General features: G+C 39.1%; 1 protein-coding gene across 5 annotated transcripts in view; it reads right to left on the bottom strand.

The window, feature by feature from the left end:
- WWC2 (WW and C2 domain containing 2) overlaps positions 1 to 22,894 on the bottom strand; it is a 106,634-nt gene that overhangs the window by 6,411 nt on the left and 77,329 nt on the right. Inside the window, exons 12-21 of one of the 5 annotated variants that reach the window (XM_076336458.1) lie at positions 20,261 to 20,384; positions 17,662 to 17,742; positions 17,492 to 17,578; positions 14,167 to 14,359; positions 12,347 to 12,511; positions 11,411 to 11,532; positions 10,194 to 10,383; positions 8,065 to 8,229; positions 4,863 to 4,955; positions 3,547 to 3,789 (exon numbers count right to left, since the gene is read on the bottom strand). In XM_076336458.1, coding sequence (XP_076192573.1) covers positions 3,547 to 3,789; positions 4,863 to 4,955; positions 8,065 to 8,229; positions 10,194 to 10,383; positions 11,411 to 11,532; positions 12,347 to 12,511; positions 14,167 to 14,359; positions 17,492 to 17,578; positions 17,662 to 17,742; positions 20,261 to 20,384 — 1,463 coding nt within the window. Of the gene's footprint in view, positions 1 to 3,546; positions 3,790 to 4,862; positions 4,956 to 8,064; positions 8,230 to 10,193; positions 10,420 to 11,410; positions 11,566 to 12,346; positions 12,512 to 14,166; positions 14,360 to 17,491; positions 17,579 to 17,661; positions 17,743 to 20,260; positions 20,385 to 22,894 lie in introns of all 5 variants that reach the window. The other 4 variants (XM_076336456.1, XM_076336454.1, XM_076336457.1 and 1 more) reach the window with 4 other exon arrangements.

Genomic DNA, 22,894 nt, shown 5'->3' on the forward strand with positions numbered 1-22,894 from the left:
CAAAAATAAGCGCCCGATAGGAATCTCTGTATCTGCGCTTAGCTTAAGCATGAGATAAAGAAGAAACATGATCAAAATTAAAGCTGAAACACTAATTCCTGTCTTGTTCTTCAGTGTTTTTTATATAGAAGAATGAAAGTGAATCTAAAGAAAAACTGTTAACTGTGCTAAACACCAAAACACTGAACAAGGACATATTTGTGGTATTAATGACGTAATTACAGACTACCTCTATGTAGAAGATGCACCAACAGAAATAAAGAAATCTTTACAGATATTCACAGGAATCTTTTTTGGACATACACAAAGAGGAAGTACTTCAGAGGACACTAGGTGTCTGAAAACTTACTTCTATGAGGATTTAAGACTCAAAGTTTGAAATACCACACGATTTCTCACAAAAATGCAATCTAAACCAGAGAAAATGCTTCTGGTGCACAGGATTGCCTACTGTTTTCTGATCTGCAAGTATTAGTGGGCTTTACGTTCTTGCTGTACTTAGGAAGGTGTGGTAGGAAGGGAGGGAAGGTATGGAGTCTGTGTATTTGGCTTCAAGCAGAGTAACTGCGCGCTAGTAAACAGCCACTGATTATCAACATCCCACACATCTGTGGTTTCATTTTTCACTTGAGACTCTCAATTTCTCTGGCACCTCCAGCTGCTGCATTAGTCTGCACCATTATAATGCCTGCAGGATCTAAAAAATAATCTATGACAATGTTCTCTAGGCTGCTGTGTTTTTCTAACCCAAGAGGAAACACTGACAGCAGAGTACAGCCTTCTCAGGGTTGTTTTGCTCCACAGGGGAAGGCTGCAATGATTTTAAGGGTAAAAATATTTCTAGAAACTTTGTAAGCGCTCTTCAAAGAGCTGGAGTGGCTGTGATCATTGCTCTGACTTTTAGCTTGGAAAGAAGGACTTAAATGCTGTGCTGCAGGCTGCATATATTTTAGGAACGTATACTGTTACCCTTATTCCTCATCGCAGGGTGTGTCATGGTGTTGAACACTGACACCAGAGATATAAAATATGACAAACCTATCTGCTGCCTTGAAAGAGCCAGCTGAAATAAGAAAGCACAAATCCAAGTACTTGGATTTGTAATATTAAATTATAATATTAATTATATAATTTATTATATAATATATAATATATATTATATATATTTCTTAGACAAACAGCCACCATTCATATGCAGATAAGTCCCATATATATAATATATATAAAATATATATAAAAGAAATATATAATATATATAATTATAAAATTAATTATAATATTAAATGTTGCAGAGGCATGCTCTATTCTAGTGGGAATAGCTTTAGAGTAGGAGTAGTTTTAAATTAAATAAACAATTAAAAATTAACATTTGTGTCCTGCATCCAGCATTAGATATAAACTATGAACTTCTAAATAAATTTAGCTATGCTTCTTTCATATAAGCCACTATTTTTATGGGTTAAAACTTACTTAGAAAGATCAAATTAAATACAATGAATTCACATGGTAAAAAACCAGAGTTACACTGTGTGATGTTTAAACGTTGTGCTGTCTTATCCCATTTCGCCCAAGGGTTTTCAAAACACGCGTCAATGCTCAGCCTAAACTCTACTAGTATTTTATAGCCATTTTAGAACTCCGCTATCTATAGCCAACAGCAGATGCCAAGGAAAGAGAGACAGGAAGACAGAGAGGACAGAACAGGGCATAAACATAGAGCTGGGAGAACATATTGGGAAAAAGTTTTGTTTCCTAAGCTATCAAGGTCTTCTTAAGTAGGTGATATCATTATGCTTAATGACCTCTGATGGATTTTTCTTCCCTGAACGTATTTAACTGCTTTTTGAACCCATGCAAACTTGCAGCACTCACAATGTTCTGTGGAAAACATTTTTACAGTTTCTAAGCGTTGTGCTATGTTTGCTTGCATTTAAACTGCCACCTCTTCAATTCTCTACTTCCTGTATTATAAAAGACAATGATTAATTGCTCTCCTCCACCTCACTCATGATTTTATAGACTTCAGCTGTAGTTACTTAGCCACTCCTAACATGGAAGCTGTTTCCTCCTTTGACCATCCTTGTCGACCCTCTGTAGTTTTATTACGCACTTTGTGAAGGGGAACCAGAACTGAACAATGTTTAAGTTACAGGCATAACATGTATTTATATCATAAAACAATGATTTGTTTTGTTCCAACTTCTTTTCTTAGTAATTCCTGCCTTACTTGCTTTTTGACATCTGCTGAGTGCTGTGATGTTTTTGTTTCTTATATCCGGAGTATCTCAATTCCTAACATCTAATTCAGAGCTCAGCTTTGTATATGTAAACATGAGGATCATCCCTTCCCTCCTCTACACAAGGCTATTTACTGACATTTAGCTTTTTTTTTTAAAACAAAACAAAAACCCCCAAACAACTGTTGCTTAAATATTAGGTCCTCTGCACCTTGCTAAAATTGCTTTCCATTTTTATGACTCTGAATAACTTGGTGTCATCAAAACACTCATCTCTATCAACCATAAATAGCTGAAGAGTACAGATCCCTCCTGGATGTCACTAGCGACCTCCCCTCATTGAAAACTGAGGTACACTGCCTGACACAGATGGGAAGGGGGCTCCAGAGGTCACCTACTCCAACCTCCTGCTCAGAGCACGTGAAGCTAGAGCTGGGTACTCAGGGTCTTGTCCAGTTAGATTCTGAGTATCTCCAACCATGGAAGTTGGGCCCCTATTCCAGTGTATGATCACCCTCACAATTTAAAAAAACAAAACAAAACACAACCTTCCCAAAACAAAACAAAAACCCCACAACATCCAACTTATTCATGCATCTTGTCGGAATTTTCCACGTTCCAGCTTGTCACCGTTGCCTCTCACTCCTCCTATCCTGTTTCTGGTCTTTTATCCACATGAAGGCATCCCATCTTACCTTATGGCAGTTTGGAGACAGTGAATATATACTTGTATCGATTTAGAGACCATCACATAGAGAACAGAATTTGGCTTTTCTTTGCCAAAACTAGAACAATTATGTCCTGCGTAAGGAAATAAAGCCTCAGTGGAAGTACTGCCTTTCCCACATGTCCCTACCACTGTAAGTAATGGTCATTGCCTCTCTCTACCTCTTACAAAGATCTTTTGGCTACAAGTTCTGTGCAGACTGTAAATCAACTGATGCTGAAGGACAAAAAGCATATGCATGTATGTCACGGCTGGGACGTGAGAATTTTAAATTAACTTTTAAGTAAATGCTATTTTACGACACCAACCACAACTATTACTCCAAATAATAGAGTTTCTACTCTGAATCACTAAAGTATTTAGAGGGCACTAGAAAAATACTAGCTCAAATTCTAGGTTTAAATGCTGTTTAAATGCTAATAAAGAAATATTGTTTACACTATGTAATTCAGAGGTGTAATTAGTCAAATGTGAGCTTCTGTAGAAATCTTTAACATGACAGACCAAATTCTTGAACGAATTTATAGAAAAGGTAGGGGCATAAGTGTATTCATTCACACGATATCTGTATGCTGCTCATACCTGTTTTTCAGCTTGTTTCAAGAGTTTCTGGAATCGCTCATCCTCTAGCACACACAGGGGAAGGTCCGTCTCTCCTCTGCCTTTCATTTCCTCAAGCTTTTGTTTAAGATCCCGCAAGGCCTGAAGCTCATCATTCAGACGATTCTGTCTTGTGCGTGATGCCTGGAGGTCCAGCTCCAAGTCAAGGGAAGTGCGTATGGGGCACTCTTGCGTAGCTCTTCGCATGATTGGTTGGCAAACAGGCTGAATCATTTGGAAGACAGAACAATAAAAATTAATATCTAGAGAGGCTAGCGTAGGGTTTGACACAATACAGTCAGAAAAGCTCCAATATTTTTTGTTTTTCTTTAGCAGAAAGCTGCTATGATGAGATCCAAGTCAAAAAATTCATCTATTCTGGAATTTTTCTTCAGTCACTAGCTAAAAATAAATGCAAAAATTTCTCCAACCAGGTGTACAATGATGTATTTACAGGTTAAAACAAAAAAAACCCCATTCTGATCCCCAGGACAACACAATGCCAGGACATCAACACTACACAGACTTCCCCACAGATTTCAACTACATTGTTTATTTTTATAAACATTTGCTTTTTCAAGGCCTAAGCAAACACATAATGTTACGAACTCTGTGAAGGTGCATTTCTTTAGTGTATTTCACATTATTTACTGTCCTTTCACTGTACATTTTTGCATGAATAAGTCAGGCAGGAGAAGCCATCCCAGACTATTCGGTATTTCTTTCTTATGCCAAATGTAATCCTGCTACCTGGTAACAACCCTTCCACAGAAGTGGTTTTTTTAGTTACAATCAAGATTAAAATATAATTCTCAATTTATGTAAGAATGAACTCCATGCAAGAGAAATAAAAATCTTGCTCTCATCCTTCAATCCTTTTGCTACTCAAACACTCCTGGAGAAGAGTAAATCCCCTCTTAAAAGGACATCTGAATCCTTGAAATGTCCACCAAAATTTGTTCAAGATATATGTTGCTGGTGTTGACTTTTGTGCAGCGTAATCCAGATCCCTTTGACAGTAACAAGCTCAAGTCCAACAGTAAATGCCACAATGCTGAGCACCAGTGTCTTGCTGCTGGCTTCAGCCACAACTGGAACAACTTAAGCTTTGTTGGTGGGGGAAGATGTAGGACTGAGACCACTGTGTTGAGATTTCAACCTGAGACCACAGGACTACATGTGGTACTTGCATTGCTTTTGCTGAAATACTTGAAATAAAGCATATGGTTTAAGTTGTTTGTTATTCCTTCTCTCCCCATACTTTATTTTAAACCATGTCAAGGTAACATAGCACATACCCGTTTAACTCTTAGGCTCCGCCGTTCTGTGGCATTTCTCACAAAGAGAGACTTTTTGGCTAGTGTTGAGCTGTCGCTGTCACTTCGATTCAACTGTCAAAATGTACATAACAGAGATATAAAGCATCTTCATATACAAATACATCTGTATTGATATAACCAGTCAGAAAACCTCAGTGTTGATATACATGTAGGTCATTCTTAGTATAAAGTAAAAACTTTTTCAACTAGAATAAGTGTCTACTTTAAAATTTTATTCCTAAACCAAGACAACCATTCATTGGATCATAGAATGGTTTGGGTTGGAAGGGACCTCTAAAGGTCACCTAGTCCAACCCCCCCTGCTGCGGGCAGGGACATCTTCAACTAGATCAGGTTGCTCAGAGCCCCGTCCGACCTGACCTGGAATGTTCCCAGGGATGGGGCATCATTGATCTTACTGAATGAATAATAAGAAGACTCTTTAGGAATGCAAGGAAGGTAACTATGGTTAAGTGCTGCCAAATCACTGTCTGGCTTTTATATCACTGCAGATTATAAACTATGGATTTCGTTTACCTGGGGCAGGGTTTTAACAAATTTACTTCAGGGAAGGTAAATTACTGTAGACATGCACCTGTCCAACAAATGGTATTTTTGTATTATTATTATTATTTGTAACAAGTATAGGTGTGCCCACAGCTTCCTTCAGAAGCACTTCTTGCTTCTCAAAAATAGGCACCACAGCTCGGCAGTAGCGTCTTCTTAATTATAGCATTAGTTCCACATACATCAGCGCAGACTGATTGTTACATGTATCAGCATGCGTGGTGGTAACCTTCAAAGAAAACAGAAGCATCTATCTGCAGGATATTTATTTCACCTCTTCAGAAAAGGACAGACAGAAAGAACCATTCCACTAACATTTCAATAACCAAAGCCAGAGCCCTAAAGTATGCTTACACAGGACTGACTGGGGGTTGGGGGTGAGAAATACAACCTCTTGCAATATGAATACACCTCTTGAGAGACAAACCCGTCTCTTCACCATGGAGCCACTACTGGGAACTCAGCCCTGGATACGCACAGGTGGCTATCACCACCGATGTTCTTTAAGCACTTCTCAAGGGATATTTTCAAAGGCACCAAGAGACTTTGGGTCTGTCCTTTAGGCCTCAAAAATCTTTGTGTTTCCTGTAACATCGGATGAGAGTAGGTGCTTTCTTAAAGCTAGGCCGCCTCTTCTGAAGAGAGAGCAGCTGGCAGTTAGCGAGAGCGTATCCAACAGATGCTTTCCTCCAGTATAGCACCACAAAGCAAGCGAGGCTGGGTATGCTTGTGGCGCAAGCTGGGGACTAGGACTGGGGAGACCCGAGTTGTTCAGCCCTCTCCGTGGACTCGGATGCAGCTACAGTGCCCACGCTTGAGCCCCGACAGTGGACTACAAGTATTTCTGAAGCTGCAAAAGATTCATCTGTGCAAACATGGGTTTTTCCTAGGCTACTTTGCTTCCAGGAAATACTGTATGCAATGAGAAAGAGAATGGTTTATTCAAGTTACGTTTTTTTAGATGCTGGCTTCTGGCAGCAGGTCCATAGCAATGTTCAAAGCTACAAAAGCCCAATACTCTTCCAGATGCAAAAACCTCAGGAATTTATACTAACTAAATGATCAGAGCAACTAGTGTTACTTCCTGTCAAAGACCTCCACAGGCAGTAAGCTAAGGCTACTTTTTTTGCCAATGCAATTAATTTCCAGTGTACAGGAATGAAGATGAAGGCTAGGTTCTGAATTCAGCCAATAATCTACCCAAATTACGTAAAGATTGTTACAAAACGATCTGCTGTGTTTCATTCTAGAGGGTATATGGAATAGTTATTTAAGTATGTAGATACTGACTATAGATTTTTTCTTTTTTTTTTTTTAAGCCAATGATAATCAGAGAGAAGTGATCAACTTTAGTGTTCCCAAATGATTAAGGCAACCACCTGTAACTGAACTGGAGAAGAATTAAAGCATAAGTTTTTTTTGTTTTTGTTTTTAAGTCATACTTGTGTGAGTAACCTGTTGTCGTGGTTTAACCCCAGCCAGCAACTAAGCACCACACAGCCACTCGCTCACTCCCACCCAGTGGGATGGGGGAGGGAATCAGAAGGGTAAAAGTGAGGAAACTCGTGGGTTGAGATAAAGACAGTTTAATAGGTAAAGCAAAAGCCGCACGTGCAAGCAAAGCAAAACAAGGAATTCCTTCACTCCTTCCCATCGGCAGGCAGGTGTTCAGCCATCTCCAGCTTCTCATGCCCCCCCCAGCCTACTCGCTGGTGGGGTGGTGTGAGAAGCAGAAAAGGCCTTGATTCTGTGTAAGCACTGCTCAGCAGAACAAAAACATCCCCGTGTTATCAACACTGTTTTCAGCACAAATCCAAAACATAGCCCCATACCAGCTACTGTGAAGAACATAGCCAAAACCAACACACTTGTAGAAACTGAAGATCAAAACCAAACTGCCTTTCTAGGGTGTCTGTAATTAAAATCTATAGAGCTGGTAATCCATGCTTACATCTTTAAACACATGATTTTCAGAGTTTGTTTAGCAGCAACGGGGCTGATAATTTAAATCTTTTTTTTCCATGCTACCGTAGATCTAGAGAGAGTGGAGAACTTTGTTGCCAAAGCCATGTTTAAAACTGAGCCCTAGGCAGTGCTCACACACCTTTCAAAGATGTAATTACAGCAGGATTTGGGCTGCCCAGTTTTAAAACCAGTTGAGATACAAAGTGAGATTTAAAATTGGTGACTGAGCTCTTTCTGCACTGTTACCCTTAAATGGTTACATTACTAAAATATGGTAACGCAATGGCAGTTTACAGTGAACTCTATTCTATGTTTTAACAAATTATTTTGCTGTGTGAGAGCTGTAGTTGCTGACATGCAGTGAAACACGCTTTTTGCAGACAACCAGCACAGGAATCTGTGTTACTTCTCTCCAATGGGATGTATTTTTGCCCTAGTAAAGGTGTTTTGCAAGAGTATGCAACTCTGCTGAAAGTCAATTCTACTATGCATCAGGTCAGTTAGGCAAAGAAAGAACCTAAAGAAAGCACAGGCTCTGCCTCTTGCGGGGAAAATTGGTACATGACTCACTGTCATTAATGCATCATTCCCAAGAAGTTAAGTGACTCTCTAGCTAATAGCTCTTCACTCCAAGTGTTTTTCCTCTTACCCTACAGATGTATTGGTTCCGCTCGCCTGGAGAGAAGGTTTGTGAGCGCACTATCATGCTGTTCCTGACAAAAGGACGCTGTCTTGAGCTCCAGCTGGCTCTGTCCTTGGGTCGGACCGTTGCGTTCTCATTAACCGATTCCTCAGTGTTAGTCTCTTTATCAACCTATGAAAAGGAATTTAGTTTATAAGAACTGCTATATCCAGACACATGCCACTACATAGTTTTTGTGCCTTTCGATTTTACAAGCATTCTTGTTACCTTGCGGCATATGGAAAAAGACCAGCAGCGAAAAGCATCTTGCACATACAGAGAAGCTATGCTAAGTAAAGAAACACAAAATTCCCAAAATGCTTAACAGTGTGTGGGGAGTCTTTGAAGGTACTCCCTTGTATCCAGCAAAACCAAAGCTTTTGCAGAAAGGCCTTTGCTGCCCTGGGTCTGATGCAACCATGGCGCAACAAGTGTTTTGCTGTGCCATTTGCAGACATTATTATTATTATTATTATTGCGCATTTATATTTATACGTATTTGTTCTGCATTTGCAGAACAGCAAGGTTCTGCCATGCTAAAGATGGTGCATACGCACACTGAAAAGGGCAGCTGGGAAAGTTACATTGCCCAGGTTCTTCCAGACATACTGTCGTATGTCCCCCAAACCCCAGCAGCAGGGTTGCTTTATGGCAATCTGCGCAGTTGCACCAGCCTTGTGAACCCAGGGAAAAGACACTGCTAGCTGCTCTCCCTCAGAGGGCCTGCTGCCTACTACAGTTGCCCCACACGTGCCACAGGGAGCCTCAGGTGCCAACATCCCCATCGGTGGCGCAGCCCATGCTTACCTGCAGCAATCATCTTGACAGCCCGGCTAGAACTCAAGCACTGCAGCAGCTGGCACATCGGATGTTACTGACATGCACTGGGGCATTTCCTTCAACTCAGGTAATTTAATGAGGTTCGTGGTTTTCAATGTGCATGTGATAAATACAATGACCTAAATCGCACAACTGCAACCCTGAGAGGATCTAGCACATGAAGAGCTATACTGTGGCTGGCTTTACTATGAGGTCTGCTATGTTCTTCATTCACTGTCTAGGTCTGTCCAGCCCAGGCTGAGCAAAACACTTGTGTGTGCGCCTAACCTTCGGATGTTGCCCTTGATGTCTCCCCTTGCCGAGTTAGGGCTTTGATCTGTATTTGCTTGCTACCCAGCAGACTGTTAGTCCTTTTAATACCATGGCCTTAGCTCATTTGGCATCTTGCCACATAAATTGGAAGGTAATCACAGTTTCCAGCAAGTCCACTGAGGTGTTGAACTTTTGTATTGTCACAAACTTGAAGGAGCAAGATTTCATTCTTTGCCTTTTTACCTTTGCTATTTTACAGAACCTGTGAGTTTAATGCATGCAACAGTGTTTTCATTAAGATGCAGAAAGGTGTTCTAAAAATTTTATTTCTAGAGTACGTGCTACCACATCAGGCATATGTTTACTAAAAATTTACTAAAAGTGCTTTCAGAAAGGTGGAATATAATTTAAAGTGAACAGTTAACAAGAACATGGAATTAGAATTTGTTACGTGCAGTGTGGGGGTAGTTCAATAGTACACAGTTTAATACTAATTTTTGAGTTTTCTGTTCATTAATCTTTCCTCCTCTTCTCTGCTAAGCCAGTTTTTGTATTTACACCCTAAAATAAAGGGAAGAAATAAGGACATCCCCTCATTGGTTTAAAGATCTCGACCCCTGTTCTGTCTTTCCCGCTGCTTATCAAATGAATCAGAAAAAAAAAGGAAACAATGAAACAGATGTGCAGAAATATTTTAAATATGCACAAGTTGAAGCTACTGAACTGCACTTGTATTTTGAATATTCTCCCTATGCAACAAAAAAAGTGAAGACAGACATTTTTAGTTAATTTGAAGTTCTGCCTAGCATGTCTGTTAAATGCCCTCTTCATAGTTCAGAAGTGACCACACCAATTTCATTAAAAGTACATACTGACAAGTGCTACAGCAAAGGCCACATCAAGTTGTAAATGCTCAGATGCAGCAGGCTTCTACATTAACTGCTCAGAAATAGATCTTCAGACACAGTAAGATACCATAGGAACGCGTATTTTAAGATATTCACCAGTGTTAGTATTACAGCTTCCTGGCTTTCATGAGCCTCATCACTGTTCTCTCTGTCCTTGTCTTCATTTGTTTCTGGTGAATCAATGAGTAACCCCATGTCATCAGTACAGTTGCCTTCTACTGCCAGCTTAATGCCGTCTTCCTCTTCATCCACAATTTCATCAGAGGCTTCTGCGAGCATTTCTAACCTGTATGAACGGAAGTAGCCCAGGCTTATTCTCAAACTGAAAAAGACCACCAGAGAAAGGTATCAGAAGGCCTAGGCGTTCACCCATGTATAATGTATGCATTTTACTGACAGGGAAAACAAGAGTATCACCCAAATACTTCCATTAATTTAACGTGAAGGCAAATTTCATTATATACTCCAATAAAACCCAGCAAGCTCTACTACAGTTCACCTTCAAGATCATTATGACAACACCGCGCTACATTCAATAGCTGTAAGTTGATAACGTTGAAGGACTTTGGTTGCAATAAATTAATAAATCAAATGAGCGAGTCTCCCTTTCCCCCACAATACAGCATGTATTTATTTCTACACTGCAGCTAAGAAATTGCACAGGAACAGAACTCAACATAGCAAATTAGCAAGAAATCTGTTTCTTGGGAAAGCTCACAACTTCTTCAAAAACAAGACCATCAATGGAAGCGCATGCACACACACACTGACTTTGTCAGACAGCAGCTCTCTTTTCAAATCCTATTAGTTGTTTATTATAGTTAATGCAACTAATATTTGATATGAGACATTCTAGTACGCCTCCAGTGGCTTAGACTCCCCAGGTGGTTTCACAGGAAGATGTACATGGAATGGAGGAGCATCAGCAGTAGGAGTTAACAGAGCAGCCAAGACACTGTAAACCTGAAAGAAGGTGAATGAATTGACCACACAAGAGAATGAGACTTTACCCCATTTCCAGTGGTGGTGAGACACTGGAACAGGTTGCCCAGAGAAGTTGTGGATGTCCCATCACTGGAGTGCCCAAGGTCAGGTTGGACGGGGCTTTGAGCAACCTGGCCCAGTGAAAGATGTCCCTGCCCATGGCAGGGGGGCTGGACTAGATAATCTTTAAAGGTCCATTCCAACCCAAACCACTCTATGATTCTATGATCTCCTCCAAAAGTACAGCCCTTTCATTTGTCTAAGAATAAGAGGAGTGAGCGGAATCATTCAGGCATGAGCAGTGAGGGAGGAAAAGTGGTTGGCTTTACCAGTCTTCCTCAGAGCCCCTTTGCTCCTGTTCCTCCTCCTCCTCGTCATCGTCTTCAGCCAGCTCTTGTTCTACTGCTTCCAGCTCAGCAGATGTCCTCTCCAGCAGAGCTGACACAGCATCCTCCTCACAAGGAAAGAGAAGATGAAACCAGAACTGAGTGATACGTAACACAGGTAAAAAAATGACAACTCTTGCAAGAGCTGCGTTACCCTGCTGCTTCCTGATGCCAGCAAAAACATGACTCAGATCGTAAGTATAAGGGGTTTGAATTGTCAGTGTGTAGCACGTTAACTGATTGCTTTTATACAGAGTAAATCTCAATCAAAAATAGATCATTTGAAAAAAGGTTAATGCAATCAAATATGCTCCTGTCATCCTTTAATGTCTCGTCTCCCTTTCCCTCTCATACATGTAATATCCCTAGGTAAAAAAAGGTGGTTCTTAAAAGTTACATTTTTTAATGTAGTTCTCTTAAGGAGATATTAAAGCAGAAAAGCTTATTTAACCAGAAGAATTAGGATATGTTTTGCATAAACAGCATTTTCAGTGCAATGGCTTTAAGCACGCAAATTCATATAATTAATAAATACCAATTTTTAAATGTGCACATATGAAAATCAATGGTAAACTTAAGGAAGCTCTTCAATAACATTCTTTTTAAAATGAAACACAACTGAAGCGTTTCAAACTGGAGGGCAATTTTGTATCCCACTAAGAAGCACCAGCCCTATCCACACTTACTAACAAGTCTGAAACCCCATATAGGACCTACTCATGCACAAAGTCACTATTGACAAAAGTGCCTGCAAGACAACAGGGCCTTGGACCTTCAGGGAACAACAATTCACATATTCAAGTAACCACTATGCAACAGCACAATTAGAGTCTATGGCTTTTTTCTTGCTATTACAGTAACAGCCAACACATTGCTCACCAAGTCCAATGAGTCCGATGACTGCTTGCTTAACAGAAACATGGATTCTTCATTCTGTTCCTTGTTTTTTTTGCCAGGAATTTGCTTGCAAGGCAACAGGTTGTACCACAGAGTACAAGTCTCATCAGAAAATGATAAATCTGCCAGACTGATCTGAGTCCCAGCCTGCACAAAATAAGAAAGGGGAAGAAAATTGTTTAAATTTGTTTTTTTTTCCTGGAAGACAGCTGAAAATAAATTCTACAGTATTTATCATGTAAAATAGGCAGCACAAATTTGACATGACTCTTAATTCCCTTTTTAACTGCACAATTTTCTATTTCCCTCCACTTCTACTTAAACAAATAGAAGTACATGGAAAGGTCCTTCATGTTGTCCATTCTGCCATCTTTTTATTTCCGTCTGCAGAATTTCTCCCCACATGCACACACACAAAACCCTCTATAGCACTGTAATGCACACGTCTGCTTTCTATAGCGTTCAATAATGAAAAACTGTGTCAATGAAACCTGCAGCATCAACCCATGGAGCAGCAAGTTTCAGTCAATTTTTCAGTTGTTCCACCACAAAAATCATCAATACAGCAAACAATAATGGATGACCTTGTTTGCTCTAACGAGTAAAGAAGCAGATGAAAAGACAGTAAAAGAGATTAAGAAACCTTTTCATTTGGACAAGCAGTGACATCCACTGAGTTGGCACTCTGGGGAAACTTAGGAAGTACTTGTGTTTGGGCTGTGCCTTGGAGATTAAAGTCCTCTGTTCTTTGGCAAAGCAAATCATCTTCACAGCTACTGGGCTGCGTACATAGCTCGTGCCAAGACTCTGGTCATGTTGCCCAGGTCTTTCTGCTGGGGGTGGTACTCCCAACTCTTTCTTTTGATCTTGTGATTAACCCTTATGTCTTTGGTGTTTTTTTTTGTTGTTGTTGTTGGGTTTTTTTCTTCACCTTTGTATCCTGCGTTCTGTTGCATTTTTGTTCTGCTGCCCTTCCCTTACCTGAGGGGAAGCCTCTTACATACTGAAAAAGGCCAACGCATTTTCCAGGAATTAAGTTAACTTCTACGTTTTTGAAAGCGAGAGGCTGTTCCCAGTAGTTGGGGCTGATGAACTCCACCAGATTCCAGCATCTCTTACAGCATGTTGTAACCAAGAATCTCACTGTGCTACTAAGTCATGGTGAAAAACCAAACTGAGTTGTACCAGACCATGCAAAACCAATCTGACAGTAAATGAAGCATCACTAATTGGGCAATGACCACAATTAACAACAAAATTTTAAAAGTGCCAGTTTCCAATAGGCTGGTCTATGAATGTCATGCCTTTTTATTATTTCTACAGATCATAAAGACTAAAAAGGTGTACATCATATAATCTACAATAACATGCAAAAATGTAATTTAGTTTGTTCTTTGTGACAAGCTGTGATAATGAGGGTTTGCTTTTTTTTTTTTTGGACATACTGTGGCTCTTATTTAGCTTTTACTTTAAAATCTAGCGTTAGTGTAATGGTGCAATGAAGTTTATGAGGGTTTTTTATGTATAAAACTGCAAAGATGGAATATCAATCTGTAATTAAAGGGTTAAGGTAATGCAGTGTTAGAATTATCAAAACACCTCCTAAAACTTCCATCCAGGATTAGATTCTGTATCAGGAATTTCAGAGAAAGGTAGTATTTTAAGTACTATAGCAACAACCAAGTTATGCTTCAGAGTTTGTTTCTAAGTACTGTGGAATTTTAGCAGCCTTGACCATCAAAATAAGAGGGGACACTATAAACAAATGCATGCCAAAAAAAGCCAGAAATAAAACTGCATACCAAGCATTCTTCCCGACGACTTCTACTGACAGCACAAACATCTACTCTCAGCGTCTTCTGTAGCAGTGTTACTTGGGAAATGGCTACTCTGAATATCTCATTGAATAAAATGGTTTCCATGGCAGGATGAACTTTTGTGCGGAACAGACAGCTGATATCAGTTGAGGATGGAAGTACTGCTACTCTAATATACCTGCCGGAAACAAAACAAAATCTTTACCTGTATTTAAACTAGCACTTGCTGGTGACGCATGATAGAAGTTGACCCCATCGACTAAAGGACTGCATAGCAAGAAAAAAGAAACAACAACAAATCAGAGGTGGAATAGGAAAAGAGGTGAAAAAGAGGCATGAGAAACTCCTCCTGCCCCTTGCACAAACACTTCCCAAAAAGGAATTTCTGTGCCTGGTAAGGTAGTAGCGAGAGAGGTAGCTATTTCTGTCTCTATCCAAATTTATCCTCTGGTTTAGTACTGTGAACACTGAGGATCATGTCACAGATGGGAGGAAACATGATCTTAATGTTAACTAAAAACATGAGAAAAATTTGGGTGGATGTAAAAATTAAACTCTTAGAACGATGTGAGCAGCACTGAAAAGCAGTGACGCCTTTTAATCTTTTAAAGAAACAAACAAAACCAAACCTCCAAAGAAACCAGAAAACTAAGGAAAATGAGGAAGAAAATAGCTAGGCCCATAGCTGCTTAAGACCAATTCATACTATATTAAGTGAGACTTAGAAGAATGCATCTTGCAAGCCTAAACTTAAGCACGGGGAATAACTTGAAATTGTTACGCAGCTGCGTTCATTATAGAACAAGTATCAATGGATATTATGTGGATAAAGGTAATACTTGCTAACTTGCAGGTCTTGCTTTAGTAGCAGCTTGATAAAGACATTCCTAATGCAATTTGTACGTTATCTACCTACTGCACAGCTTCTCATACACATGAATGAGCATAGTAATTGTTTTACATCTTTTCTGTGCCTATGCATTAGCCTATTTCTAGTATTGGCTTTCAATAGCATTGACATTCACTGTAGAATAGAATGCAATGAAGCTAGCTAAAGCAAGAAGAAAAAGTGGGCCAAAGAAAACTATTCTGGAAAAAACTTGTTCTCCCAAAATTTATAGTACTATTGCTATATTTTCTGGTAATGACTTTGTACATACTGTTGTTATTATTATTAAAAACTTAGTTTCACATTAATTAAACCAAAAGAAATTAGGTCTGTGAGAAAATTGATTTTGTTACTTGAATTTGGGCATAGCCTTTATTCCCCAGTTACGCCAAGCTTCTCGGGATAGAGTAAGATCTAAGTTGTTTGGTTCGCGTGTATAGACTGGATAGCAGGTATCCAGCATTTTGACAAACCAATCCCAAAGTTAAGTGGTAGTGTAATGTAATTCCAGTAGTGCTGCTGCCGTACTCACGTAATGTAGGTGAGCAATTTGCATGGTCTACTGAAAACAGCCACTTTAATAGATTAAGCAATTAGGAAACATTTAGAAAAGAGGTAGGAATAGAAGATAAAGTATATTAAAAGTATGTTTAAAAGGTGGTTCATTGGAGCTTTCTTTTAATAATTGTTAGCCAATTTATTGGCATCAGGCCAGAATGAGGGGTAAACAGAGAAGTAAAAGATAAATTGCTCACTGGTTTTGTTTTACAAGAGTGCTTACTTTCATTTTAATTAAAAAAGTTAAAAAGTCAACCAATGCCTCAGATTTTGCTGTGACAAACCTGACTTCTCAACTGATAAAAAAATGATCCTGACACAAATAATAAGTATTCGGCTAGGCTCTACCTACTCTAAAAGTGAACAGCTTTTACAAACAGCGTCGAAACAGATATCAGTAAGACCTCATGTCAAATTTATTCCTCTGCGTGTAAAGGTTCAATAAAGAACTAACCTATCCAATTTGATGTTCTAGAAAATACAGTTATAACATAGCATCATTTTCCAGACCCAATTTTTATCATTGTACGTACCTGTACAGTATATACATATATGCACACAATGGCAAGTGACAGAAAAAAGGCTATTTGCAAGGTCCTTCCTTTACCCTGTCCTTTCTTCCTCCTTGTTTTGGGCAGCTTGAGTTTCATTAAATCTTTTTAGCAGCAGCAGGTCTGGACTTCTGCACTGAGGACGCTTGACTACTAATTACAACTTCATACCTTAATTCCTAAAAAGATGCCAGCTATGACCTAACTTTATCTTACTGAACATTTTGTTGACATTCTTTCTATATTCTACATTATCTACTTTTCCTCTCAGCTGTGCCAATTTATTCTTCTCTAGTTTTTCTATATTCTTGTACGAAATGTTAGTGGACTTGGAAGGTCAGCAGGGGAAAGATGGAGGTCAGAGAAGGAAGGATGGTAGCAGACAACCATTTGTTATTGAAAACAAACAAAACCAAACAGAAAAATCCAACAAGCACCCAGGCCTGTATCCCTATACATCCTTTCCATATTCAGTGGAATATTGATCTGCCAATCAAATTCGAGGTGATGGGGGACGGGGGAAGGAAACCAGCAAGAAAAACAATTTTTCCAAGGATTGATAATGTTCTACTCTAATCTTATTAAGCTTCTCAACAGTTTAAGATAGCTTTCCAGTCTGTAAAAAAGCTCACTGGAGTACAAGTGTCCCCAAGGAGCCAAGGCAAGCTGTTCTTATTTGTACAGATGAGAGTTTTGGATTAGAATCTCAGTGGTAACATTTTCTTATTCAGGCATTTTTGTTCATTTCCTACATATGATTTCCACTGTAATTACTTTTAGATCTTTCCTGTCCAATTCAACACAAGAACTAATTCTTAGCAGACCTCCAAGCTCCAGTTGTTAGGGAAGCTGTATCTCAACGTGGCTGTGCTTGTCCACTTGCAATTTATCAAATTACCCCTTACCTTTAAAAGCTCACTTAAAAGACACATACTATTTTAACATCATTTTACATCAAAATGCCACATAAAAGTAAAAAGACAACATTCTGAGCTGAAAGAATGGCAAAGTATCAAAAGAATGGTTTTAGTAACTACAGAATAGCTGCTCTGCACTCACAAATCTACAGAATGTGATTTTGTTCCACAATGCTTTTTGTTCCACTTAGTGGAATGTGCAATTTCCTGGTAACGTCTTTTTCTTGCAGCATTGCTGGAATATGTAAAAGCTAAGTACTACTACAGTTTGAAAAGTTTTACACATATTTTAGTGCTGTTAAGCAGTAAATCAATCCATTCCTTTGGAGAATTTGTACAAGTTATTATTATACTCTCATATTTCAACACTACTGCTCAGTGATTGTTTGACTTACACTTTAGAGCCAAGGGGGACAGAAAACACTGGAAGATTTCTGAGCCGTACTATGATTATCACAAAACTTGAATTGCTGTGGTCGTATCTGTTAAAGAAAGGACAACATGAGGGAAGTTTACTATTCGCATTTATGTATGAACAGAAATATTCCCTTCGCTGGTCACTTACCTGAGTCCTATTTGTACCTGGGCAGCCTCCAGAGTTGTTGCATCATCTTCACTATATACAATGTCCTCAGTTTCATTTGGTCTAGGGCAAACAGGCAAATACTCAAATTTAGGAAAATTATAGTTAGCTTTCAGCAGTAATTAAGGTATGCATACACAGAACATATGTACATTCTCCTTAACAGGCTGATTTAATTACAGCATGCACTCCAAATGAGAATTTCAGAGCCTACACAACAGCAATGCCTGTTTTAGGGACAGTCGCTGCCTGAACAGTTTGACAACTCCAGTAATGAGTCAGAAAGGCCTTACGCTGATTACTGAAGCAGGCCAGACTAACAGGCAAGAGAAAAACTCATGACATTTTCCTATACATACTTAGTTCTTTATACCCCTGAATACAAAATTGGAAATTAAAATTTGTGATAAACATCAGACCACCCGTAAACTGGATATGAAATACTGCTTTGGAGAGTATTTGAAAAGCAGGAGCTCTGTAAAATAGAGAGGTTTCTGTGCAAACAAGAAGCATCTTTCCTCTGAGCCTGTTTTCAGAAGCATTCAAAGAACCAAAGGGACCCAAGTCTTGCAGCTGAAGAGCAACTCCAGCACTGAATGGAATTACAGAGAATCCATACGGCAAAACAATTTCCAGTCATTTTCTGGGAGGTTTGAGTGAGGATGTGGTATTAACGTGTTTGACTGATTTTTAAAACTAGACTGTTGAGATCAATAAACAAGATCAAGATAGAAGATGTCAAGATAGGAAACGTGGAGAATGACACAGACATCCCACACCTTATCAAGACATGACAGCATTATTTTAAGACTGTACATTTAGAGGTTTCCTTTTTACCATTAATTTCCTGGCTGATAGCTAATTTGATAGAGTGTATTTATTTCCTCCCCTGCCTCAAATTACTCAATACAAAGGACTGGTCTGTACAGCAGAAATCAATGTACTGTAACTTCAGGAGCACACTGACAAATTGTAAGTCATTGCATACACAATGCTCATAAAGACACTTCTACTAAACATCAGCAACTCACAGAGACACACTCATTACCTCTTCACTACTTCCTACTCAGTAAGAATTAAGAGTATGCACACCTGGAGCTATCATGGAATAACTAGTGTCTGCAAATCTTAGTTTGCACAAATGGCAACAGTTTCCTTTTGTACATAGACTTAGGGGATGCAACTGTCATCCTTCCTCTTTTCTGAGTAACGACAGGAAGACGACAGGAATTTGTTCTGTTTTCCACCTATCCCACCACTTGCAGTCATTGGAGAGGACACCTAAAGACTGGCTCCACAGCACATCCACAGCTTTTGGTCCAATGTCTGCTCATTTCTATCCACTGGAGTTATAACTGGAGCAGACAGTAAGCTTTGATCACAGTGGCTTAGAATTGAAACAAAATGAAAAGACAACAATGGTTATTGAACCAAAATACACAGTCACAGCCACTCAGTCAAGTGAAGGCTAAGTTTTTAATAGATGGGAGTTTATTTCAGCCTAAGAAGTTGCATTAGGTCTAACTGAACACATGGAGGAAACCAATACTAGGATTCAGACTTCAGGGTGAAATATGGGCCCATGACCTAAGATGAGATTGAATGGCCATTCTAACACTTCAGGAGAAATCCCTCTTGTATTTCAGCTTTTTTATTTGGTCTCATCTATTTTATTACCTTTTAATTTGTGAAAAACTTGACAAGTAGGAGTAATTTTATCAGAGACCAATAAAACCCATTTACGATACCATAATGCACCTTTACCTACCTAATAGAAAAGCATTTAGCCTGGCAACAGGACACATGCATCTACGTCTTTGTAATCATCCTGCTAAAACATCTCTCGGAATATTCAAAAGGACAAAAAATTCTTAATGTCAACAACTTGCCAAAACTGGGGTAAAAAATAAAGATTTTGGTTTCTCTCATAGTTTGCAATAGTCTTCTGTTATGCAGTCTGAAGTTCATTGTTCTCACTGCCAGAAAACAGTATGAATAATCCTGTAGAAGTTATGTCTTGCCAAAAAGCAACAACAGCAAATACATTTCTTGTATCCTGTTCACCACAGTGAAGCATGAATATTAAACCCTAACCTGGATTATTTTCATACCAACATTACAACTGAAGATTTTCTTATCTTTCCTATATCCTCTTTTTTATAAAAGATGTTCAAGCAAAATGCTATGCAATTCTTTGCTATGCAAAGTAGAGTCAATACAGCCACATGGCAGAACATGTATAGTTTAAATACAGCGTTTCTCCCAGGAAAACTTCTAGCAAGAAAAAAAAAAACCAGGATCAGAAGGTAGCATATTAATGCTACTCAACCAAGTTATACAAGCACTCTAATGCAAATTTATTAGCTTAAAAAAGCAATCAAACTTAACTGTTTGGCAAATGTGCCTTCCTTTCAATATGAAAGGACAAAATATTTACAAAAAAAGGCAAGACCAATGAACTGCTTATGCTGATATTACGTAACTGCTTATGCGTGGTGCTCAGTTGCCAGCTGAGGTTAAACCACGACATAGATATATTTAAATTTTTGGTGGAGAGACTTGCATTATTTCTCAAACGTACCGTTTCACAGAAGCTTCATATACGCCACTATCTCCAGCTACAGACTCATCAGACACGGCAGCAGATACACAAGCTGTTTTCTCCTGAAGCATGTGACTAGCTGTTCTTCGTGGTAAGTCAACACCTACAAAAAGAAAGGAGAATGAAAATTAGTCCAAGAGATTAATAGTCAGAAAGAGAGAAGGGCATAGCTTAGAAAGTTGTCAAGTTGAAAGTGGTGACCCTTAAGTGAGTATCACAGAGTAGTTTTGTTCCACATCATTAAACATTCTGAGACTGTACTGCTGTTACCACATATTCTGGCTAGGGATATAACCAAACTGATGAACTTGAAAATGTACAACTATTATTCCTTCCCAGAGATACAGGCTCCTATCATCACCCGTATCTGTCGAGCTAGTTATTATCCTTCATTATCTTCATTATTAACCCTCATTATCCTGATCTTTAAACCTGTATTTGCCATGTTCACATTCTGCACCATAGTAACATTTCAGCTATATGCAAAGTGATTGCCTACTGTTTATTAAATATTCAGAAGTGAGACAGATGCCCTCTCCCCAGTGATATAACCGCTAGAAATTAAAAATCCCCTCTGGTTTACTATCAAAAACTTTTTATGCTACGGTCTCTTTACTATCAACCACTACTAAGCTTTAATCTTCAACTCACATTCATAACGCTAGTGTCATGCAGTGAAGCAGCAGCATTCACGGAAAGCCACGTTCTGCAGCATAGTAAGTTGAGGGCCTATGCAGTACTTTTATCTGCCAAGGGGTGGGGATATTGGTATGCATTATCGTCCCCACCTGAATCATGACTTTACATCTTCTTAAGATGTTTAAAATTTAAGGCTTCAGATTAGATGATTGATTGCTGCATTTGTGCTTTTATTTATGGCAGTAGGAATGCTTTTTCCTTGATGATGAAGTGCTCTTTCCCTTCCCCCCACCACCACGTGAGGGGTGAAGGTGATGACATGATTTATTGATTACCCTTAGGAATTACCACAGCAGCCTAAATTGACTTTGACAATGACAGAGACTGACTGTGGAAGAGCTACATGATATTCCAACTTGGTTTCTGACAGCAGGGACACGTGCAGAGGAGCAAATACCTGTATGGTTCACCTGTACAGAAAAGTCAGAGACAGACAGAGAAGCAGGTGAGCACTGCATCTAAAAAGCCAATGCAGACTATTACATGAAAATACTAGCTATACTGCGTTCAGGTATGTTTGTCTACCTCCAAATTAAGATTCAGCAGTATTCCGATTTGTAGTCTTGTTAAGTAAGTGAGCTGAAATTTTCCATGAAGGTTTTACGCCTCCGTCTGAGTTTGTTGAAAACCTTCCCATTCAGCATTGCAGCAGTTCCAAGAACGAAACTGGAGTAGAAACACGGAACCAACCCCAGGTCTACGTCTCACTGCTAATGTACTGAAGCCTCACCAGGAGGCCTATTTTACTGCGGACACTAGAGGTACTGAAGCATAATTAATTAATATCTGGCTTTTCAAAATCTGAGTGCTTGTTTTGGCAGTCTTAATACAGATGTAAAGTTAACCTGTATCATATATATGACCCTACATTGAGGAAGTATCATCCTGTGATTCTTCATACTGAATTTATATTTTAAAACCATAACTACTTACAGACTTAAAAGACACCCTGACACTATCCAGAATAACAGGTTGTCAAAGAAGCTCAAAAATGTTAGACAACTACATGATGCCTCTGAAAATAACGACCTAAAGACATAAATTTAAAAAAAATAATTCTGATTCCTCATAGCCCTATGTGTTCCCAAATTCCAAACCATCCTAAATTCAGTTCTCAGACTAGATGAGTTGCAGCCAGATTGCAAAGACAGACAGACTGAAAGTTGTTGTTAATCTGGAAAGGATATGCTGCTGAAATACGGGCAGGAAAATTAATTATTTTTTCCATTTTTTATAATATGGCTCTACAGCAAAATAACTACCGTGTTCCACTATACTGAAAAGACAAAGGACAAAATGACCCCATCCCCCCCAAATCCCTTTCCATGTTTGTCCACTTTGCATTTCACAGTTTCAGACCATAAGGACATCAGTCAATTTCTTTTTTTTCTTTCTGCACAGTTGAACAGAGGGGGGACTCCCAGCTTGTACTATGTATACCATACATTTATCTTCTGGTGCCACATTGCTCTGGTCAATACTGAAATTACTACGGTACTGCACTAAGCTAATCTAATTAACCAACAGATGTTACAAAGAGAAATAAAAGCAATTTTCTCATTAAAATATGTCTGTATCAATACGTCCAGGTACTTTTATTAAAAACTGGCAAACTCCAGGCACAAGGGTTCAAGCTTGACAACAAATCTGGACAATGCACTTTCTAGAGCTAGGCTGTATTAATTCTGACACCCAAACTCTTCAGTTAGCCGCTTCACTATCAATTCAGGCCCAAAAATGTGGCACTGGGTATGCTAGGTGCTGATCAGGTTTCAAATAGGGCTGCCAGTGCTCAGCACTAGTGGAAATCTGGCTCCCTCAGTTCTTCCTTGGGAAAACAGAGCCACTGTGTAACGTAAACACACGAACAGTTTGCAACATACTTAAAGACAGTGACACAGAATGACACTAGAA

Source organism: Aptenodytes patagonicus, chromosome 4, assembly GCF_965638725.1.
Source record: "Aptenodytes patagonicus chromosome 4, bAptPat1.pri.cur, whole genome shotgun sequence".
In the NCBI taxonomy this organism is placed as follows: domain Eukaryota; kingdom Metazoa; phylum Chordata; class Aves; order Sphenisciformes; family Spheniscidae; genus Aptenodytes; species Aptenodytes patagonicus.